At 43.3% G+C, this 17,841-nt stretch overlaps 1 protein-coding gene and 1 pseudogene across 1 annotated transcript in view; both read right to left on the bottom strand.

Moving 5' to 3' along the window:
* Positions 1–2,841: 2,841 nt before the first annotated feature.
* LCMT1 (leucine carboxyl methyltransferase 1) overlaps positions 2,842–17,841 on the bottom strand; it is a 51,953-nt gene continuing 36,953 nt past the window's right edge. The window contains exons 7-11 of the mRNA XM_048224543.2: positions 13,300–13,420; positions 9,627–9,728; positions 8,394–8,485; positions 4,703–4,800; positions 2,842–3,061 (exon numbers count right to left, since the gene is read on the bottom strand). Coding sequence (XP_048080500.1) covers positions 3,039–3,061; positions 4,703–4,800; positions 8,394–8,485; positions 9,627–9,728; positions 13,300–13,420 — 436 coding nt within the window. The 3' untranslated portion in view covers positions 2,842–3,038. The remainder of the gene's footprint in view (positions 3,062–4,702; positions 4,801–8,393; positions 8,486–9,626; positions 9,729–13,299; positions 13,421–17,841) is intronic.
* Positions 12,177–12,712, bottom strand: LOC113267595 (FAU ubiquitin-like and ribosomal protein S30; annotated as a pseudogene).

The following is a 17,841-nucleotide window of genomic DNA, read 5'->3' as shown; positions in this document are numbered from 1 at the left end:
CCAGGCCCCCCAGCATTCAGAGATCTCACTTAGGATGCTCCGGGGAAGCTTCTTGGGTCTCCATGGAGGAGGAGTTGTGCCTCTCTTGAGCATGGAGGCTGGCTGTGACTTTATGGAAACTGGAGCATGTTTCCATCCCCGTGAGGACTTGGGGGAGTCAGATTTGCAGCCTGCTTCCAGTACCTGTGTGAACAATAAAATATGCACAACTCAGGGCCTTTTGTAATTTGTTGAGCTCATATTCCACTCCACTAAGTATTTATTTTTGCCTTTTGTGGTGATGCCATTCTAATTCGTTTCGTGGAACAAGGAGGGACATAAAAAAGTAAACCAAAATAAAAATACTTTGCCCATGGCAGGCATTTATTCATAACCATCTATATCTCCCCCTCCAAAAGAAAGTAAAAAGACTCTAAAATAAAAATATAGTTTGATTCTGCTTTGAACTTCATAAATTTTCTGAATTATGTAAACATATTCTCTGTGCAATAGAGCAAACACAATCAGAGTGACTCCACACTGGGTGGCTGATGACCTAAGAGCTTTCCAATCTCTTTCTCTCTTGCCCATCTTGGATTACAAGAGCTGGAAATCCAGATATTCTGTTTGCCAGCTCCTCTTGCAAGTAGACCAACTTCCAGGGTGGCCAGATTTAGCAAATAAAAATAAGGGACACCCAGGTAAATCTGAATTTCAGATAAGCAACATGTAACTTTTTTAGTATAAATACATCCCAGGTAATGTTACTTATACTTTAAAAATTCTGTGTTTACCTGAAATTCAAATTTAACTAGGCACTCTGTATCTTATTTGGCAATCCTACCCAGTTCCTACTATGAGATATAGGGGAAAGTGTATTGAAGCACATTTGGGAATAATTTTATTCTGGATAAAAAGATAGAGACTACTGAAGAAAAGACCCATCTTTTTTACTACCAGGAATGCAGCTGTGATGCCTGGCAGTCTAGCAGCTACTTTATGATCATAAGGTAACAAACAAAAGATTAAAAGTCAACATCTTGATAAAGACAGAGCACAAAGAGCAAACTGAGGTCTTTAACAATACTCTTCAGTATTACTGAAACTGAAAGCATTCTAGATACCCACTGGTGTTTAGGTGGGTTTGGGTGGTTCGTTTGTTGTTAGTAGCCATTTCTGCTACTAAATATTCAAAAGCCTAAGAAATGTAATTTTGGAGAAAAAGAGCCACTCTTCATCACTGACATCTAAAACAGCCCCAAAGTAAGAAACGAGCCAATCTCATAAATCTGGAAATTTATCAGGAATACATGAGTAAATGAGTCATCAGGGCAACCACACTCTTGAGCAATGGTGATGGCAGGGGATTTTCCTGAGCTGTTAGGGGCAAGGGTAGAGGGGATACATATAATGCAGCAGTCAAAAGCACAAGTTCCAGGGGGCACCTGGGTGGCTCAGTCGGTTAAGCTTCTGCCTTCGGCTCAGGTCATGATCCCGGGGTCCTGGGATGGAGCCCCACACAGGGCTCTCCACTCAGCGGGGAGCCTGGTTCTCCCTCTGCCTCTGCCTGCTCTGCCTGCCGCTCCCCCTGCTTGTGCTCTCTGACAAATAAATAATTTAAATCTTTTTAAAAAATGAAATAAGTATCAAAAAGCAGTACTCACCTTTCCTACTAGTTATGTGCTAAAATATTTTCTTTTTTATATTTTTCTAAAATAGTGGATTTGATCCATTAAATGGATTCACCATCCACTAATGGCTTGGTCCAACGGTTTCAAAACCACTGGATTAGGGAATGTTATAGAAGTGTTAAAGACATACCAGTACCAGCCCGAGAGCTTCTCCTTGAACTTCTTAAGACTCGAAAGATCCCTGAAAAGGAAGTAACTTTTTCACAGGGCGATTCGATGTTATTTCACGCTGTATCAATCAACCCCACCAACAGGTATGCCGTCCCACTCTCTAGAACACTGACCAAGGATTCTGCTTGGTGGGAGAACAGGCTGTCCTCTCTTTAGGAGAGAGGAGGGCCAGGGGGCTTTCTCACTGCCATCCTGCACACATAGGATCATGTTCATGGCCCCAGAAAATACCAGATAGTTCAACAGGGGTAGACGGGCCTTATGTTTCTGAATTGCAGGATAAGAACCCTGGGCCCTACTCAGCTGTCACATTCCATTAGTATCCTGTAGTTATATAACAAATGAGCACAAACCTTGTGGCTTAAAACACTAAAATTCTCTTACAGTACAAGAGGCCAGAAACTTGGAAATCATTTCACTGGGCTCAAGTTGGCAGTAATGATGGTTCCCTCTGAAGGCTCCAGGAGTCTGTTCTGTGTCTCCCAACATCTGGTGGCCACCTACTGGTTGGTTTGGCTCCCTCCCCATCTCCAAAGTGCACCGCTCCTCTCTGGGTCCATCAGCACACCTCCTTCTCCTCCCACCCTCCTGCCTCTCCTTGTAAGGACCCTGTGATGGCACTGGGCCCACCCAGATACTCCTGGGTAATCTCCCCATCTCAAGGTCCTAAGCAATCACGCCTGCAGATCCCCTTCACTGTATGAGATAACACATTCAGAGGTTCGAGGTTCACCCAGCTGGCTGCAATAAACCAAGGACTAAGCAGGCAGGTCCCGGCCAGGGCAGAGACAGGAACCGAGAAGAGCTCTGGCCTCGGATGGAGGTGGAGGCCCAGGTCAAGGTAAACCCCCATGTGGATGCGGGAGCCTGAGCTGAGGCTGACTCACAGGGAGCAAGCCAAGGCTGGAGGAAGAGTCAGGATCTTTGGTTTCAGCTGACATGGAGATAAACCAGAGCCCACCCAAGGGAGAGAGGAGCAGCGGAGGACCAACGCGCGGGCGATTGGCAACAACAGATTTATTTCAACGATAAGTCAACGGGCACAGAAGGTGGTGCGACAGCCTTAGGAGCTGAGGCTTCTCGGGGTGTGGGATGAGGCTGGCAGGCCAGGTCTGGCCACCACCCAGGAAACGTGGCCCAACAACTCTGGGAAGGTCAGTGGCTTCAGCTCCCGGCTCAGCACGGGCCTCCAACAAATTAGTAAGTGATTTCCTTCAAACCTGAGGGAAGGAAACACACAGATGCTGTTAAGAGACTCACACCGTGGAGCAGAGCAAGCAAAGCTAGGAGAATGAACCCCTGCTGAACCCCAGGCCCATGGCCACCGGCTCAGGGGCACGGGCCACACACCTCCTCACGGCAGCTCTGCTCTCCTGAGTGGTGAGAGATCATCCACAAGGAAGCAAGAGGTTGGACGAGGCTGTGTTTACGGGGGTTTCAAGGGGATTCAGAAAGTGCTGTCACAGCGTATGGGCTCTGAGGTCAATGGCAGAAGTCCACAAGTTCAGTAATGAACCCCGAGCAAATGCAGAGATGAGACAATCTTCACCTCACACGTACACTACTGACATCACAAAGCAGCCCCCAACATAAAAATGTTCTGGGTGTTGTTCGTTTATAAAAACTAGAATCGGCTTAATAGTATTACAAACGACTACAGTTCCAAAAGTGTGGCAAAGTTGATTCAATCCGGACATAGTGTCATGACAGAATTTTTATAAAACCATTAAAATTATGCTCACTGAGAGTTTCTCACAGCGAGGGGGAATGGATGTTACGATACTAAGTGGAAAAGATCAGGACTCCAAGTACATAAGCACAGAAATTCAGTTCTGCTAAAAACAAAGCACAGCTAGTAAAAGAGCGGAAGGAAAAAGCTATCAGAGGTTATCTCTGAGTGACGGGCACGCAGCTGATTTTTCTCTTTTTCACTGGACTTTTTAGAAGCTTCCAAAGTCTCTATTAAGAATGATGTTGTTTTTAAAATTGGGGGGATGTAGGGGATAACAGTATAAAATCCCACTAATAAATTCTTTAAAATGGAAAGACAAATTTAAAAGAATTTGGGGGCTGAACTGCTGGGTAAATTTATAAACTACAGAACGGTAAGCCCCAGGGGGATGATTAACAGCCTCACGTCAGCATGGAATGTTTGTGCGGGAGGCTGCCCTTGCTGTGTCATGTTCTGTGTTTTGTCTGGGCTCCCTGCCTAAGGCTGTATGTCACTGGACGAGTCTGTAGGACGCCGTCCTCGGGACACCTGAAGGGCGGCTACTTCAGTTAAGGCCACACTGGGATCTAAAATGGTCTCCATGGGGCCGGAGAGATGCCTAAGGGGGGACGCCAGAGGAAGCAAGACCCACGTGGGTCAAGACCGAGGAAGCGAATAACACTGAACAAGGACCCACGCTCCCGCCACGGCCTTCCTCTGCCAGGCGAGGGGACTTCACCTTAATCACAGAAGGTAAGTGGAGAAATGTGACCCACAGCTGCATGGGTTTGCTGGAGACACGTAGAACGATTTGTGTGCCTGACGTCTAGTAAACCTGGTCATAAGGTGATTACTTTTATTAAAATTACTGCTCTAAACTCTCAAGGTCTTTTCCATTCCCACAGAGGAAGTGCCAGAGGAAACCTCTAAAGGGCTGTCGGTTTGTTAGTGTTGGTACACATGATTTATCTGAACGACTCACCTGGTTTCTGTGCTATAAAAACACAGAGGATATAACAGCTCATTTTCTGCCTATTGCTCATGGACACACGTATCCGATACTCCAGTTCATTCCAGGCATGACTTACGGTGTTTGGAGACAAAAAAGTCCCCATTTCTAGGGCAAATCAACAAAAGTAAATTCACGTACCTAGTTCATGCCCTCCTTTGGTTGCCCAACAAAGGCAGTAATGCTGCATGAGCTGTTCGAGAAGCTCCATTTCATCCAGGAATTCAAGTGACTCTATTCTGTGGGGAGAAAAAAAGTAGGACAATATCAAGCTCTACAATTAAAAATGAAGATGACGGCCCAAAGTTTATGGATACGGAAAGATGTTCATATTACAGTAAGAGGAAAGAAGCAGGGAGCAACATGGTACATATGATGTGGTTCCATTTTATCTTCATTATAAAAAAAATACCATAAATAAAGTCAAAAGACAAATGACAAACTAGAAAAAAAACTTCACAACACAAGTGAGAAAAGGTAGATTTTCTTGCTCGGTAAAGAGCTGTCATACTTCATGAGAAACACTTCTAAAACTTATTTAAAAGGCAAAAGACACATTCACCAGAAAAGGAAAACAAGATGCTCTCGATCTCATTAAAATACGAGATACTTTTTCAACTATCAGATTGACAAAGATCAAAAAAGAGGCTGATTTGTACTTTAGCAAGGACACGGGGGAAAGGTGCTCTCCTGGGTTACTAGTTGGATTACAAAATGGTACAACCTTTCTGCATGGCAACCTGATCTCTTCTATCAATGCTGAAAATGCACATTACTTATTCAGCACTTCTGCCTTTAAGATTTTACCCAATGAGGGGTGCCCGGGTGGCTCAGTTGGTTAAGCATCTGCCTTCAGCTTAGGTCAGGATCTCGGGGTCCTGGGATCGAGTCCCACATCAGGCTCCTTGCTCAGCAGGGAGTCTGCTTCTCCCTCTTCCTTTCCCACCCCACCCCTCACTCGTGGTCTCTCTCTTGCTCTTTCTCTCTCTCAAATAAATAAAATAAAATAAAATAAGATTTTACCCTATGAGTACAAAAATGTACATTCCAGAATATTCACTGCAGCATCATAGCATAAAACCTTAAACCAGAAGAGCTGGGTTAAATAAATTAAAGCACATTCATACAATAGGATAATATGTAGCTATCTGAAAGAATGGGATAGGTCTATATGCAATGACACAGAACAGCCTCTAAGGCTTATCATGGAGTTCAAAAAGTAAGTTGTGTAGAAAATAATATGCAGAGCATACTATTATTTACGAAAGAAAAAGTGGGAGATATATATGCTTGTATATGCATAGCTCCCTTCCGGAAAATACAGAAGAAACTGGTAACGGTGCTTGTCTCTTGAGAGAATGCAGTAGACTGATAGTGAGGGAAACACGATTGAAGGGCTGGTTTTTGTTTTTACTCTACATTACTTTATTCTGTGCGTTTTCTTTTATCATGCCCTGGTATGATTTTTTTCAAAAAAAGCATTTAAAATGTCAGCTTTAAAACATAACGCACACACAAATATGCAAAACATATAAAATAGCTTAAAAAATGTTTTTTCTGTTAAAATATGGGCACGCTGGGAGAAATTTCGGGCATTTTCAAAAAATATTAAGAAGAAAATTAAAAATGATCCGGGGCGCCTGGGTGGCACAGCGCGGTTAAGCGTCTGCCTTCGGCTCAGGGCATGATCCCAGCATTATGGGATCGAGCCCCACATCAGGCTCCTCCGCTATGAGCCTGCTTCTTCCTCTCCCACTCCCCCTGCTTGTGTTCCCTCTCTCACTGGCTGTCTCTATCTCTGTCGAATAAATAAATAATTAAAAAAAATCTTAAAAAAAAAAAAAGTGGCTCTTTAAAAAAAAAAAGAAGAAGAAAATTAAAAATGATCCATACGCCCACTATTCACAATAGTCATTGCTAACATTCAGGTATCGCCATTAGTAAAGGCTGGGGTGGGGGGAGGGGCGTACATATGTGCATTTGCTGCGCATGTTTCTGTATTTGTGTTTTCGTTCCTGTCTCGGTAGGCAGGCCTAAGGGTCACATCTGAACTGAGAGTGACTACACATAAGGTACTTGGCTTGCTTCCCAACTCATCAGAAGACCCACGAGGCAGATTTGCCAAGTTCTACAAAACACCAGCACCATAATGAAGGCTCCAGGATGTTTAGCACCAAGTTCAGCTCTTAGGAGACACTAGATTGTGAAGCCGTTCCTTGGAATGTGAACTCCAAGGCAGGCATATCTTTTGATCCGTTTTGATCTCTGTTGTATGCCTTGTGCTTAGGAAAGTACATGGTGCACAGTTGGCACTCGGTATTTGTTAAATAAACAGGCTAGCCTTAGACTTCTTTTTTATACACAGTATCCAGCAGAAGCCCTTGGCAAATGTAGACACAAACTACCAGGCATTCCCAGACCTGGGAGGGCTGTTCGGCCTTGGGCAGACAGACCAAAGCCTGTCCCACCCCATTCCCCACCTCTGTCAGGGATACATGGTGCTGAATACACAAGGCCATGGCAACACGAGACAAATGACGGCCTAGAAAAAAGTTGTTCCCGTGACGGCTGCCACCAGTTACAGACTCCTCTCTGGGCACCCAGGAGAGCTGCTAGAGGGTTACCACTTTAGATGCCTGACCAGGGCTATTCAAAACAGTTGCCTTGACATGCAGCAAATGAAACCCAGCCTGCAGGAAAGGAAAATTCTTGAAGATTCCAGAAAACATGGACCTGATCACATGGAGACATCTCTTTCACAAACCTTCAAGGCCTTGATCTAAACATTTAGAAAAGATAGTGATACTTCTAAAAATTAATAGCAACTTCTATGGAGAAGCAAGGCCTAAAATTCTGATTATCTTGTAAGAGACCTATTATATCTGTAGGTCCCCAAAGGCAAGAGGAAACACAAACCAGGGAGTATAAAGTAACGATAAAAGAAGAACTGAATTAAAGTTGGCACTAACACCGCCCAGAGATAAATACGGTTGTTTATAACAGGGAAATTAAAGCACAACAAAATAAACAATACGGCACAACTAAATGCCCAGCTCTAGATGCTACTTTTTAATTACTATAAAATTATTATCACCAATGTAATCTATCCACATATCAATATAAATACTAATCATCATTGAACAGGACATGGGAACCTTCTGTATTTGGGTATATTTTGGTATGTGAAGAGAAATACAATCAATTGTTAAGTTTCTAAAAGAGGAGGGTGACTTATAGACCAATACATGTAATAGGGATCTACTGATTTAAAAATCAGAAACTTATGTATCAATAAATATTCACCTTTACATACACATAGAAAAACGCACCCCAACTTACTAATAACAGCAATTTCTGGAAGTGCAGCTACAGAGTGCAAAACTACTTTCCATTTCATGCACGTCACACATAGCTTGAAAACCATTTTCAAACAATTTATTTTATAATGAGGGGAGAAGTCCCATTTAAAAATCTGCGAGCAGACTTTTCCCCTTTAGAAGCCCTTGGACAACGTCAGTCTCCTCCTCCTCTTCCAAAACACAGGGATTGTGCAAAATTTCCACTTGTAGAGGGTGCTCTGGGAGTGTTACAGGTGCGATTGCTTATTTTGACTAAAATAATCTGTGTTGGCATAAATCCTATCTCAGTGAGTGGCTAATGAGTTACTCTCAAGGTGCTATCAATGTTTAGTCTGTATTAGCAGATTAACTTGTTTCAAAATAAGTCTAAGTTAGGGTTTGAGGGTTTATTGTTGTTTTTTTCCTTTTACATTAAAGACAGTTATGCCTTTAATTCATAATCGTTCGCCACGAGGCTATTGCCGATCCCGCACCTGCTCACTTCAGCTTGAGGCAATTTGCTGTACAGTTCCATCATGTCGACTGCTGACGCCGTTTCCCACCCATTCGACAGGAGCCGTTCTTTCTAGAATGTGCGGTGGAGAGAAACGGAGAAGGTACAAGGCACTGGCGTACAAATCCAAGACACTCTTTAAGCACATGAAAACTTCTCTCAGATGACTTCTCTTTTGAAAACCTATCCTAGCCTCTATCTTCCTTCTTATTTTCCAATTTTCTACACCAAACATGCATTGTTATAATGGGAGAGAAGTCACTAAAGTATCTTTAAAGAGAAATAAAGAAACATCTCTAGGGGCAACAGTTTTTGAAAGCATTCGAGTGGTAATGTGACGAAGACATGTAAAATCTAACCTATTTAATGGAGGCAGGAAAAAAAAAAGATATTTAGGAAAATCTATTAGATTCCAGCAGGGCACCTGGGTGGCACAGTCGGGTAAGCGTCTCACCCTTGGTTTCAGCTCAGGTCATGATCTCCTCAGGATTTTGGGATCCAGCCCCGAGGTGGGCTCCATGCTCAGTGTGGAGTCTGCTTGACATCCTCTCTCTCCTCCCCCTCCCCTTCCCACTTGTCCTGTCTCTGTCTCTGTCTCAAACAAATATATAAAATCTTTAAAAGAAAGTCTATTAGATTCTAAGAAACTTAAGAGTCACGTCAAGTACAAAGTTTGGATCATGTTTGGATCCTGTTTGAAACACACCAACTATAGATTTTTTTTTTTTAAGCAACTCGGGAGATCTGAACACATACTGTGTAGTGGGTGCTATGAAGGAGTTCTGGTTGATTTGTGAGGTGTGGCATTGGTATTACCATGATCTCAGGGGGAAGAAAGTCCTTACTGGTAGGAAATTCACACTGAAGTATTTATGGGCAGAATGATATACTGTCTGCGATTTGTCTTAAAATGTTCCAATGACAACACCAACAAAAATTGGGGATAAATAAAACAATATGGACAAAATGTGAATTACTGAAGCGGGCTGATGGGACACGGGTGTTCTTTTTACTATTCCCTCTGCTTTCATCTTGTCTGAAAAGCTGCATGATGAAAGTTTGAAATACTAGGGTACAGGAAATGTCCATGTGTATTTTCCAGACCAAGGGCTTGGACTTCCCTAGCATGATGAACTAGTGGCCCACGTGGAGCCCCCACTTCTCAGGTCTGCAAAGGGAAGATGCCCTTCCCTGGGTGGCCCCGCTCTCTGACCTGTGACTCTAACGACTTGCAGGTCTCCACTCCCGCCAGGTCACACTGTCGCCTCCTCAGGTTCTCGATCATGATCTGTCCAAACCGGTCATCCATGTTCACCTGAGAAAGGAAAGGGGAGGCTGGGCACTGCCAGAAGGGTTTCTCTGGTTCTCGAATATGCAAAATAAGACAACACCACTCTATTTCTAACCAGCCGTGGCTGACGTCTGCTAATACCCAGGGCAGGTCATGGAATCGGGTGCAGGCACAGCACGGAGGGCTGACCAGGGCGTACACTCCGACAGCCCCTAGGAGGGCCACTGGACACGGGTTGTGCTTGGCCCGGGAGGCGGCCATGCCACTGCCAGCACGCTGTTCTGTGGCACTCATGCATGCATGCAAGGGTGCAAGAATGTTTACAGCAGCATTACGTATAACAGAAAGGACCCGGGAAGGATTTAAATGCCCATCATTTGGGGTCAAAGAAATTCTGGCATGGTCATTTAATGGAATATTGCATTGCCATGAAAACAGGAAAAGAAGAGGATATACATGTAGATAGACACAGACACAGATATGAAATGATTTCTTAGGTAATAAACTCTTGAAAGGTAAGGTACAGAGGAATGTGCAGAATATGCTCCTATCAGCCTTTAAGAAAAAAAACAAGTCTACATTTATATATGCACAGAATAATTCTGGAATCTGGCCATGCCGCTTCCCACGTTAGAGGGCAAAAGTCCAAGGTAGGAGAGAGACTTGCCTTTCCCTGCCTGTCCTTTTGTACTATTTGATTTTTTAAAAATGTTGCATGTGGTGTTACTTTTTGAATAAAGAACCATTTCAAACCAGTTGAAAAAACCCTTAATGTATAGATACACACAAATTCTGCAAAACAGAATACGCTGTACATTATCATAGCGTATATGCTATTACTCTGTCATAGACACGGTCTCAAACCTTCATCGCTTTAATATATAAAATGATTCCCAGAGTTCTCGTGATGACGTTGCCAGACAAGAACCAGTATGACTCTCTTTTGGTGGGTGTGTGAGGCTTATGGGGCATTAATGGTCACACTGCCCCCTATTCTGTCAGGATCAGAGGGTGTCTGTGAGCACACGCTCTGTTGTTTTGCTGCCTGGGTTGGAGTCCTGGCCGGACGCTTTCTAGTTGTGAGGCTAGGTGGCTATGGGCAAGCTGCCTAATCCCTCTGTGCTTTGGTCCCCTTACCCACAAAACCTGGGGGCTACTGTGATCATCAAGTAAGCTAACACATGTAAAACTCATGGGATGTGCCTGCTAGTCAGCAGACTCTACACAGCTGCTATCCTTATTACATCGGTGTTGATATGTTCATCGTTTATGCGGTTTTTGTCATTTTAAACTACTGATCAGAAAATCATGGACGGCATGGGAGTAATTAATACATGTGAGGATGCTGATGATTTTGTATTTGTTAGGAAATTAAGTTAAATGTTTATTATTCACAAAGTGAGGATGGGAGGTGGGAACTAAACCAGTTTAGGGACGGCTGTGGACAACAGACTGAAACTTGGCATGTCCCCAGGCCTGCTCCAAAGTGACGGGGTCTGGGGTCAAAATTCACTTCATCCTCCATGTCCATATGATGTTGAATAAGAAAATACATGGATGAAACAAGATGCACAAAGCCAGGTGAAAACCCACGATGTGTGCAAACAGAAAGCAGAATTCATTTTCCCCAGGCATGGTATCCTGCAAGCAAAGACAGATTCACAGGATTTACAGAAAAGACAGATGAGGCCAGCTACCATTACACCCATTCACCAGGACTGCAGACTGAGTCTGAGGAGTGCCCCCAGTTATAGAGAGGGAAGGAAGAAAAGTCAACCAAGAACCACCTATACAAGAATCTGGCCTGGGGCACGGGGTGGCAAAAAGGTCAACCAGGTCTAGCCTTAGATCTGTCCATAAGTATGTTGCAGTGGGCAAGACCTTTACTGCTCTCATCTGTGATAAAATTTAAAACTAAATGAGATTAAAAAAAATAAAGTAAAATCAATAAAAGCAAAATAAAAGAAGCAATAAAAATAGCTACTGTGTATTTATTAGTGCTTGTCATGTGCCCACTGCTACACATCATCTCATGAGTTCCCGTAATAATCCAGAGAAGTTAACCCTTTAAAAACAAGGACCGGGGGCTCACAGAGATCGAAAGAACAGCTCATGCCTACCTAACAGCTGGGCAATACCATAAATGCTCTTGTACAAATTAACTCACTCCTCACTACAACCCTATGAAGTCGGGACTGTTATTATTCTCATTTTTCGGATAAGGAGACAGGCAGAGAGAGATTATAAAACTTGTCCAGGTCACACAGGCAGGCAGTCTACCTCCAGAGCATGGACTCCTAACCACCATGCAATTCTGCGTAAGGACACACAGCCCCGAGTAAGAGCAAGGGCCAGGATTCAGACCCAAGCTGAATAATTTCAAACCTCCAAAGCATAATCCTTTCCACTAGATCAGAAGAGAAAAACAGGCAGCCAGTGGTCCAAACTCAGTGATCTCAGAGATCAGGAAAATTTTTTTTTTGACTGAACTAAGTGGCTTTATTGGGGAGAGTCAGGATTACAACGGACTTAAGAGTTGGCATTGGGACCCTTCTTCTTGCCAAAAGTGGGCACGACGTTGACAAAGCGCCAGTTGTACTGCATCCGTCGCTTGGCTCGGCCTGTCTTCTTCTTCTTTTTTTCCTGTTTAGCCACCTTGGGAGTCTGCCCTCTTACTTTCCCAGCACGGGCCAGGGAACCATGGACTTTACCTCCAAGCATGCGGCCGGCTACTTCCAGAGTGGTCAGAGCCTCCACTCCACACTGACCTAGGGTAGCCTCATCCTCCAGGGGCGTGCCTGCCAGGAGCACGACCTGATCTTCTGGAGCGATGCCCTCCAGCAAGGCTACATGAGCCTTGATCTGGGCGACCGTCTCCTGCCGGTCACCTCGAGGGTGTGTAGCTCCTGGGCGTGGACAAAGAGCTGCATGTCGGCGACTGAACTGTGGGCACCGCAGCCCGTACCGCGAAGATGGAGTCGAGAAAGAGGAAGAAGCAAGGGCGCGCACGTCCTCACCGCCTGCTGCGTGCCACCAGAGATCAGGAAATTTTATCTTAAAATCCTGCATTCTAACTTCTCCTAAAAAATTGGGAGTTCTCAACTCTAGGCTCACACACCCATATGGTAAAACTGGCTGGCACTGAGCAGGGGACCCGCCCATGAGATGGGACCTGGACACTCTGGTTCACCATAGTCCCCACCACTCCCGCCTGCCTTACGCTGGCCAACTTCATCCATTTGCATCACAGGCCTGCCTCTGAGGTAATCTGAGTTTGCTACCCCTATACCCATAGGACAGCCAAAATTCCCTCCACCAAGGTCCATGACTCTACAGTAAATACAATGATAAAAGAAGAACTCAAAAGACTTTTATAAAGGCCAAAAAGACATTCCAAAAACTCTGGCTATAAGTTCGTAGGAAATCAAGAAATCAGGGATACTGGGGATTGCTAGAATCAGCGAAAAAGGAGGTATGTGAGTAGCCAGAGGCAAAAGGAAAAGAATAAGTGGGAATATATACTGAGGTTGTTCGGAGAGTGTTAAGCCTCCACGGGAATATATGCAGAATGCAAATGTCTCATGCTCCCATTTACCTGTTCGTAGTTTATGAACATGGCAGTCTCAAAACTGCTGGCCGCCCACTTGAGAAGGTTGGCAGACTGCTCCGGAGACATGTAAACCAGCACACATTCAGTTATCAGGAGTGTTGGCAATCTTAAGAGAAGAAAAAAAGGCACATACATATGTATTCATCAAACTGGGACTCTCTAGGGACACCTGGGTGGCTCAGTCGAGTAAGAGCCTGGTTCAGGTCATGATCTCGGGGTGGTGAGATCAAGCCCCGCACTGGGCTCTTCCTACTTCCCCCTATGCTCTTCCCCGTGCACACACACGCTCTCTCTCTCTCTCTCTCTCAAATAATAAATAAATAAATAAATAAATAAATAAATAAATAAATAGTCAAGTATACATAAAAAAAAATATTGGGACTCTCTAATGGCACATATGTGGCAGTACTGACAGGGCAGGAAAACCCTGTTTTCACATCCCAGGAAAACAAGCTGCACCGAACAAGCACATCACCGACCAGTGTAGTAACAGATGTAGAATACCATCATGACCCAAAGTTTTAGACTGTAAAAAGGTGACCAATGAGCAAGGATTTGTCTGGCTTGTGAAACAGTGCTAAAGGCGTGTGGTGGTGTGTAAACATGGCTACAAATTCTCCCTCCCCACCCCCAACCCGACAGTCCAAGATGGCGGAGGAGCAGGAGACCTGAGTTTGGTCTGGTCCTAGGAATTCGGTTAGATAGCTATCAAATCATTCCGAACACCTGCAAACTCAGCCGAAGATCTAAGAAAATAGCTGCAACTCTACAAATAGAAAACCAACCACTTTCTGCAAGGTAGAAGGAGCAGAGAAGTGAATCCGAGGGGGTATATGGGAAGATAGACCTCGCGGGGAGGGAGCCTCCATCAGCCAGCACCAGAAAGCGATAAAGCAGTGGAGCGCAAAATCAGAACTTTTAGAAATCTGCTCCAGTGAGGGACATCCCTGCCTGAAAGGTGCCCAGGTGGCGAGCTGGGGCAGAATCCTAGGTGGGACAGTGTGGTCTCAGGATCCCGGGGTCCCAGGAAGACCAGGAGTGCCTGAGTGTGGCAGAGCTCCCAGGCATCGGAGTGGGGAAGCAGGCTGCAATCAGCAAGCCCAGGAGTGGGCTCTCAGCTTGGGGCTGCCATTAACCACTAACCGAGGCACGGTCAGGTGACTGCTCTCGGACCAGGGGCCCAGCAAGCGGCAGCACCGCCACAAGACCCCCCTTCCTCCCCTGGGAGGAGCGGCGCAGGGCTGCACCGAAGGAGTCTGCAGGGTTTGGAGACTTGAAACTGGGTCATGTGCCTGAGATAGAAATGCTTGGCCACAGGCTAGATGAACATGGAGTGTGGTCGGAGACCAGAGAGACAGGAGTGATTGACTGCTTTTCTGAGGGTGCACTGAGGAGTGGGGCCCTGAGCTTTGGGCTCCAGGGCCAGAGATTGGGAGGCTGACGTTTTCATTCTCATCCTCTAAAGCTGCGCAGAAAGCTTTCAGGGAACAAAAGCCACATGGAGCAAACCAGAGCAGATTACTTAGCCTGGCCCCTGGTAAGAGCGGTGCAATTCCGCCTGGGGCAAAGACACCTGAGAATCAACGCAACAGGTCCCACCCCCAGAACATCAGCCAGGAACACCACCTAAAACCAAGCTTACGGATCATACAGAACTGCAAAACTCTAGCATTAGGGGAAATTAATATATAGAATTGATGCTTTTTTTCCCCATGATTCTTTAATCTTAAATTTTTTCTCTTTCCTTTTTCACCAATTTTATCAACTCTTTTAAAAATTATTTATAATTTTCATTTTTACACTTACATTCTATCCTTTCATTGTATTTAACTTTATTTTCCTATATATATGTAGGTTTATCTTTCTTTACAATTTTGGGATGCAGTTTCTTCTAACAAACAGACCAAAATACACCCAGAATCTAGTGTAATGATCTCCTCCCTTCACCTATCTGATAATATTCTCTCTCCTTTCCTTCTTCTTTCTTTTTTTGTTAAAGTCTTTTTAAATTTTCATCTTTACAGTTCCATTCTATCCTTTCATTTTATTTAATTTTATTTGTGTGTGTGTGTGTGTGTGTTTTTCTTTACAATTTTGGGATGTAGTTTCTGTAACAAACAGACGAAAGTACACTCAGGATATATGTATTGCTCTCTTCTGTTCACCTGTCTGATTACATTCTCTCACTCTCCTTTCTAATTAATTAATTTTTTTTCAGTTTCAGGTCTCTTCTAATCTGTATAGTGTATAATTCTCTGGGGTTGTTGTTGCCACTTTAGTATTTTGTTCTCTTTTTCAACTATTCTTCTCTGGATAGAATGACAAGACAGAAAAACTCATCTCAGAAAAGAGAACAAGAGGCAGTACTGACTGCCAAGGATATAATCAGTATGGATATAAGTAAGATGTCAGAACTAAAGTTCAGAATAATGATTATAAAGATACTAGCTGGGCTTGAAAAAATCATAGAAGACACTAGAGAATCCCTTTCTGGAGAAATAAAAGAACTAAAATTTAGTCAAGTCAAAATCAAAAAGGCTATTAATGAGATGCAATAAAAAATGGAGGGTCTAAATGCTAGGATAAATGAGGCAGAAGAGAGAATTAGTGATATAGAAGACAAAATGATGAAGAATAAAGAAGATGAGAAAAAGAGAGATAAACAACTACTGGATCATGAGCAGAGAATTAGAGAGATAAGTGATACCATAAAGCATAATTGGGATCTCAGAAGAAGAGGAAGCGGTGGCGGAAAAGGTATACTGGAGCAAATTATAGCAGAGAACTTCCCTAATCTGGGGAAGGAAACAGGCATCCAAGTCCAGGAGGCAAAGAACCCCCCCCTCAAAAATCAATAAAAATAGGTCAACACCTCAACATATAATAGTGAAACTTGTAAATCTCAGACAAAGAGAAAATCCTGAAAGCAGCTCAGGACAAGCAGTCCATAACCTACAAGGGTAAAAACTTTAGACTGGCAGAAGACCTATCCACAGAGACCTGGCAGGCCAGAAAGGACTGGCATGATACATTCAGCATGCTAAATGAGAAAAATATACAACCAAGAATACTTTATCCAGCAAGGATGTCATTCAAAATAGAAGAAGAGGTAAACAGCTTCCAGGACAAACAGAAACTTAAAGAATTTGTGATCACTAAACCAGCCCTGAAAGAAATATTTAAAGGGATCCTTTAAGCGAAGAGAGAGCCCAAAAGTAACACAGACCAGAAAGGAACAGAGACGTTATACAGAAATAGTGACTTTACAGGTAATAAAATGGCACTAAATTCATATCTTTCAATAGCTATTCTGAATAAAAATGGGCTAAATGCCCCAATCAAAAGACACAGGGTATCAGTTTGGATAAAAAAGCAAGACCCATTGATATACTGTCTGCAAGAGACTCATTTTAGACCCAAAAACACCTCCAGACTGAAAGTGAGGGGTGTGGAAAACCATTTATCATGCTAACAGACATCAAAAGAAAGCTGGGATAGCAATCTCTATATCAGACCAATTAGATTCCAAACCAAAGACCGTAATAATACATGAGGAAGGACACTATATCATAATTAAAGGGTCTACCCAACAAGAAGATCTAACAATTGTAAATATTTATGCCCCTAACATGGGAGCAGCCAATTATATAAACCAATTAATAACAAATTTAAAGAAACACATTGATAATAATACTATAATCGTAGGGGACTTTAACACCCCACTCACGGCAATGGACAGATCTAAGCAGAAGATCAACAAGGAAACCAGGTTTTGAATGACACACTGAACCAGATGGACTTCACAGATATATTCAGAGCATTCCATCCTAAAGCAACAGAATTCACATTCTTCTCCACATGGAACATTCTCCTCGAGTACACATGAACATTCTCCAGAATAGATCACATACTGGGTCACAAATCAGGTCTCAACTGGTACCAAAAGATTGGGATCATTCCCTGCATATTTTTGGACCACAATGCTTTGAAACTGGAACTCAATCACAAGAGGAAATTTGGAAAGAACTCAAATACAAGGAAGCTAAAGAGCATCCTACTAAAGAATAAATGGGTCATCCAGAAAATTAAAGAAGAATTAAAACAATTCATGGAAACAAATGAAAATGAAAATACAACTGTTCAAAATCTCTAGGATGCAGCAAAGAGAGGGAAGTATATAGCAATACAAGCTTTTCTCAAGAAACAAGAAAGGTCTCAAATACACAACCTAACCTTATACCTAAAGGAGCTGGAGAAAGAACAGCAAATAAAGCCTATAATAAAGATCAGAGCAGAAATCAATGAAATAGAAACCAAAAGAACAATAGAACAGATCAACAAAATTAGGAGCTGGTTCTTTAAAAGAATTAATAAGATTGATAACTCCCTGGCCAGACTTATCAAAAAGAAAAGAGAAAGGACCCAAATAAATAAAATTATGAATGAAAGATGAGAGATGACAACCAACACCAAAGAAATACAATTATAAGAACATATTATGAGCAACTATATGCCAACAAATTAGGC

Source organism: Ursus arctos, unplaced genomic scaffold, assembly GCF_023065955.2.
Source record: "Ursus arctos isolate Adak ecotype North America unplaced genomic scaffold, UrsArc2.0 scaffold_2, whole genome shotgun sequence".
Classification (NCBI taxonomy): Eukaryota; Metazoa; Chordata; class Mammalia; order Carnivora; family Ursidae; genus Ursus; species Ursus arctos.
The sequence above is the reverse complement of the archived record's forward strand: the minus strand, read 5'-3'. Positions and strand labels throughout refer to the sequence as shown.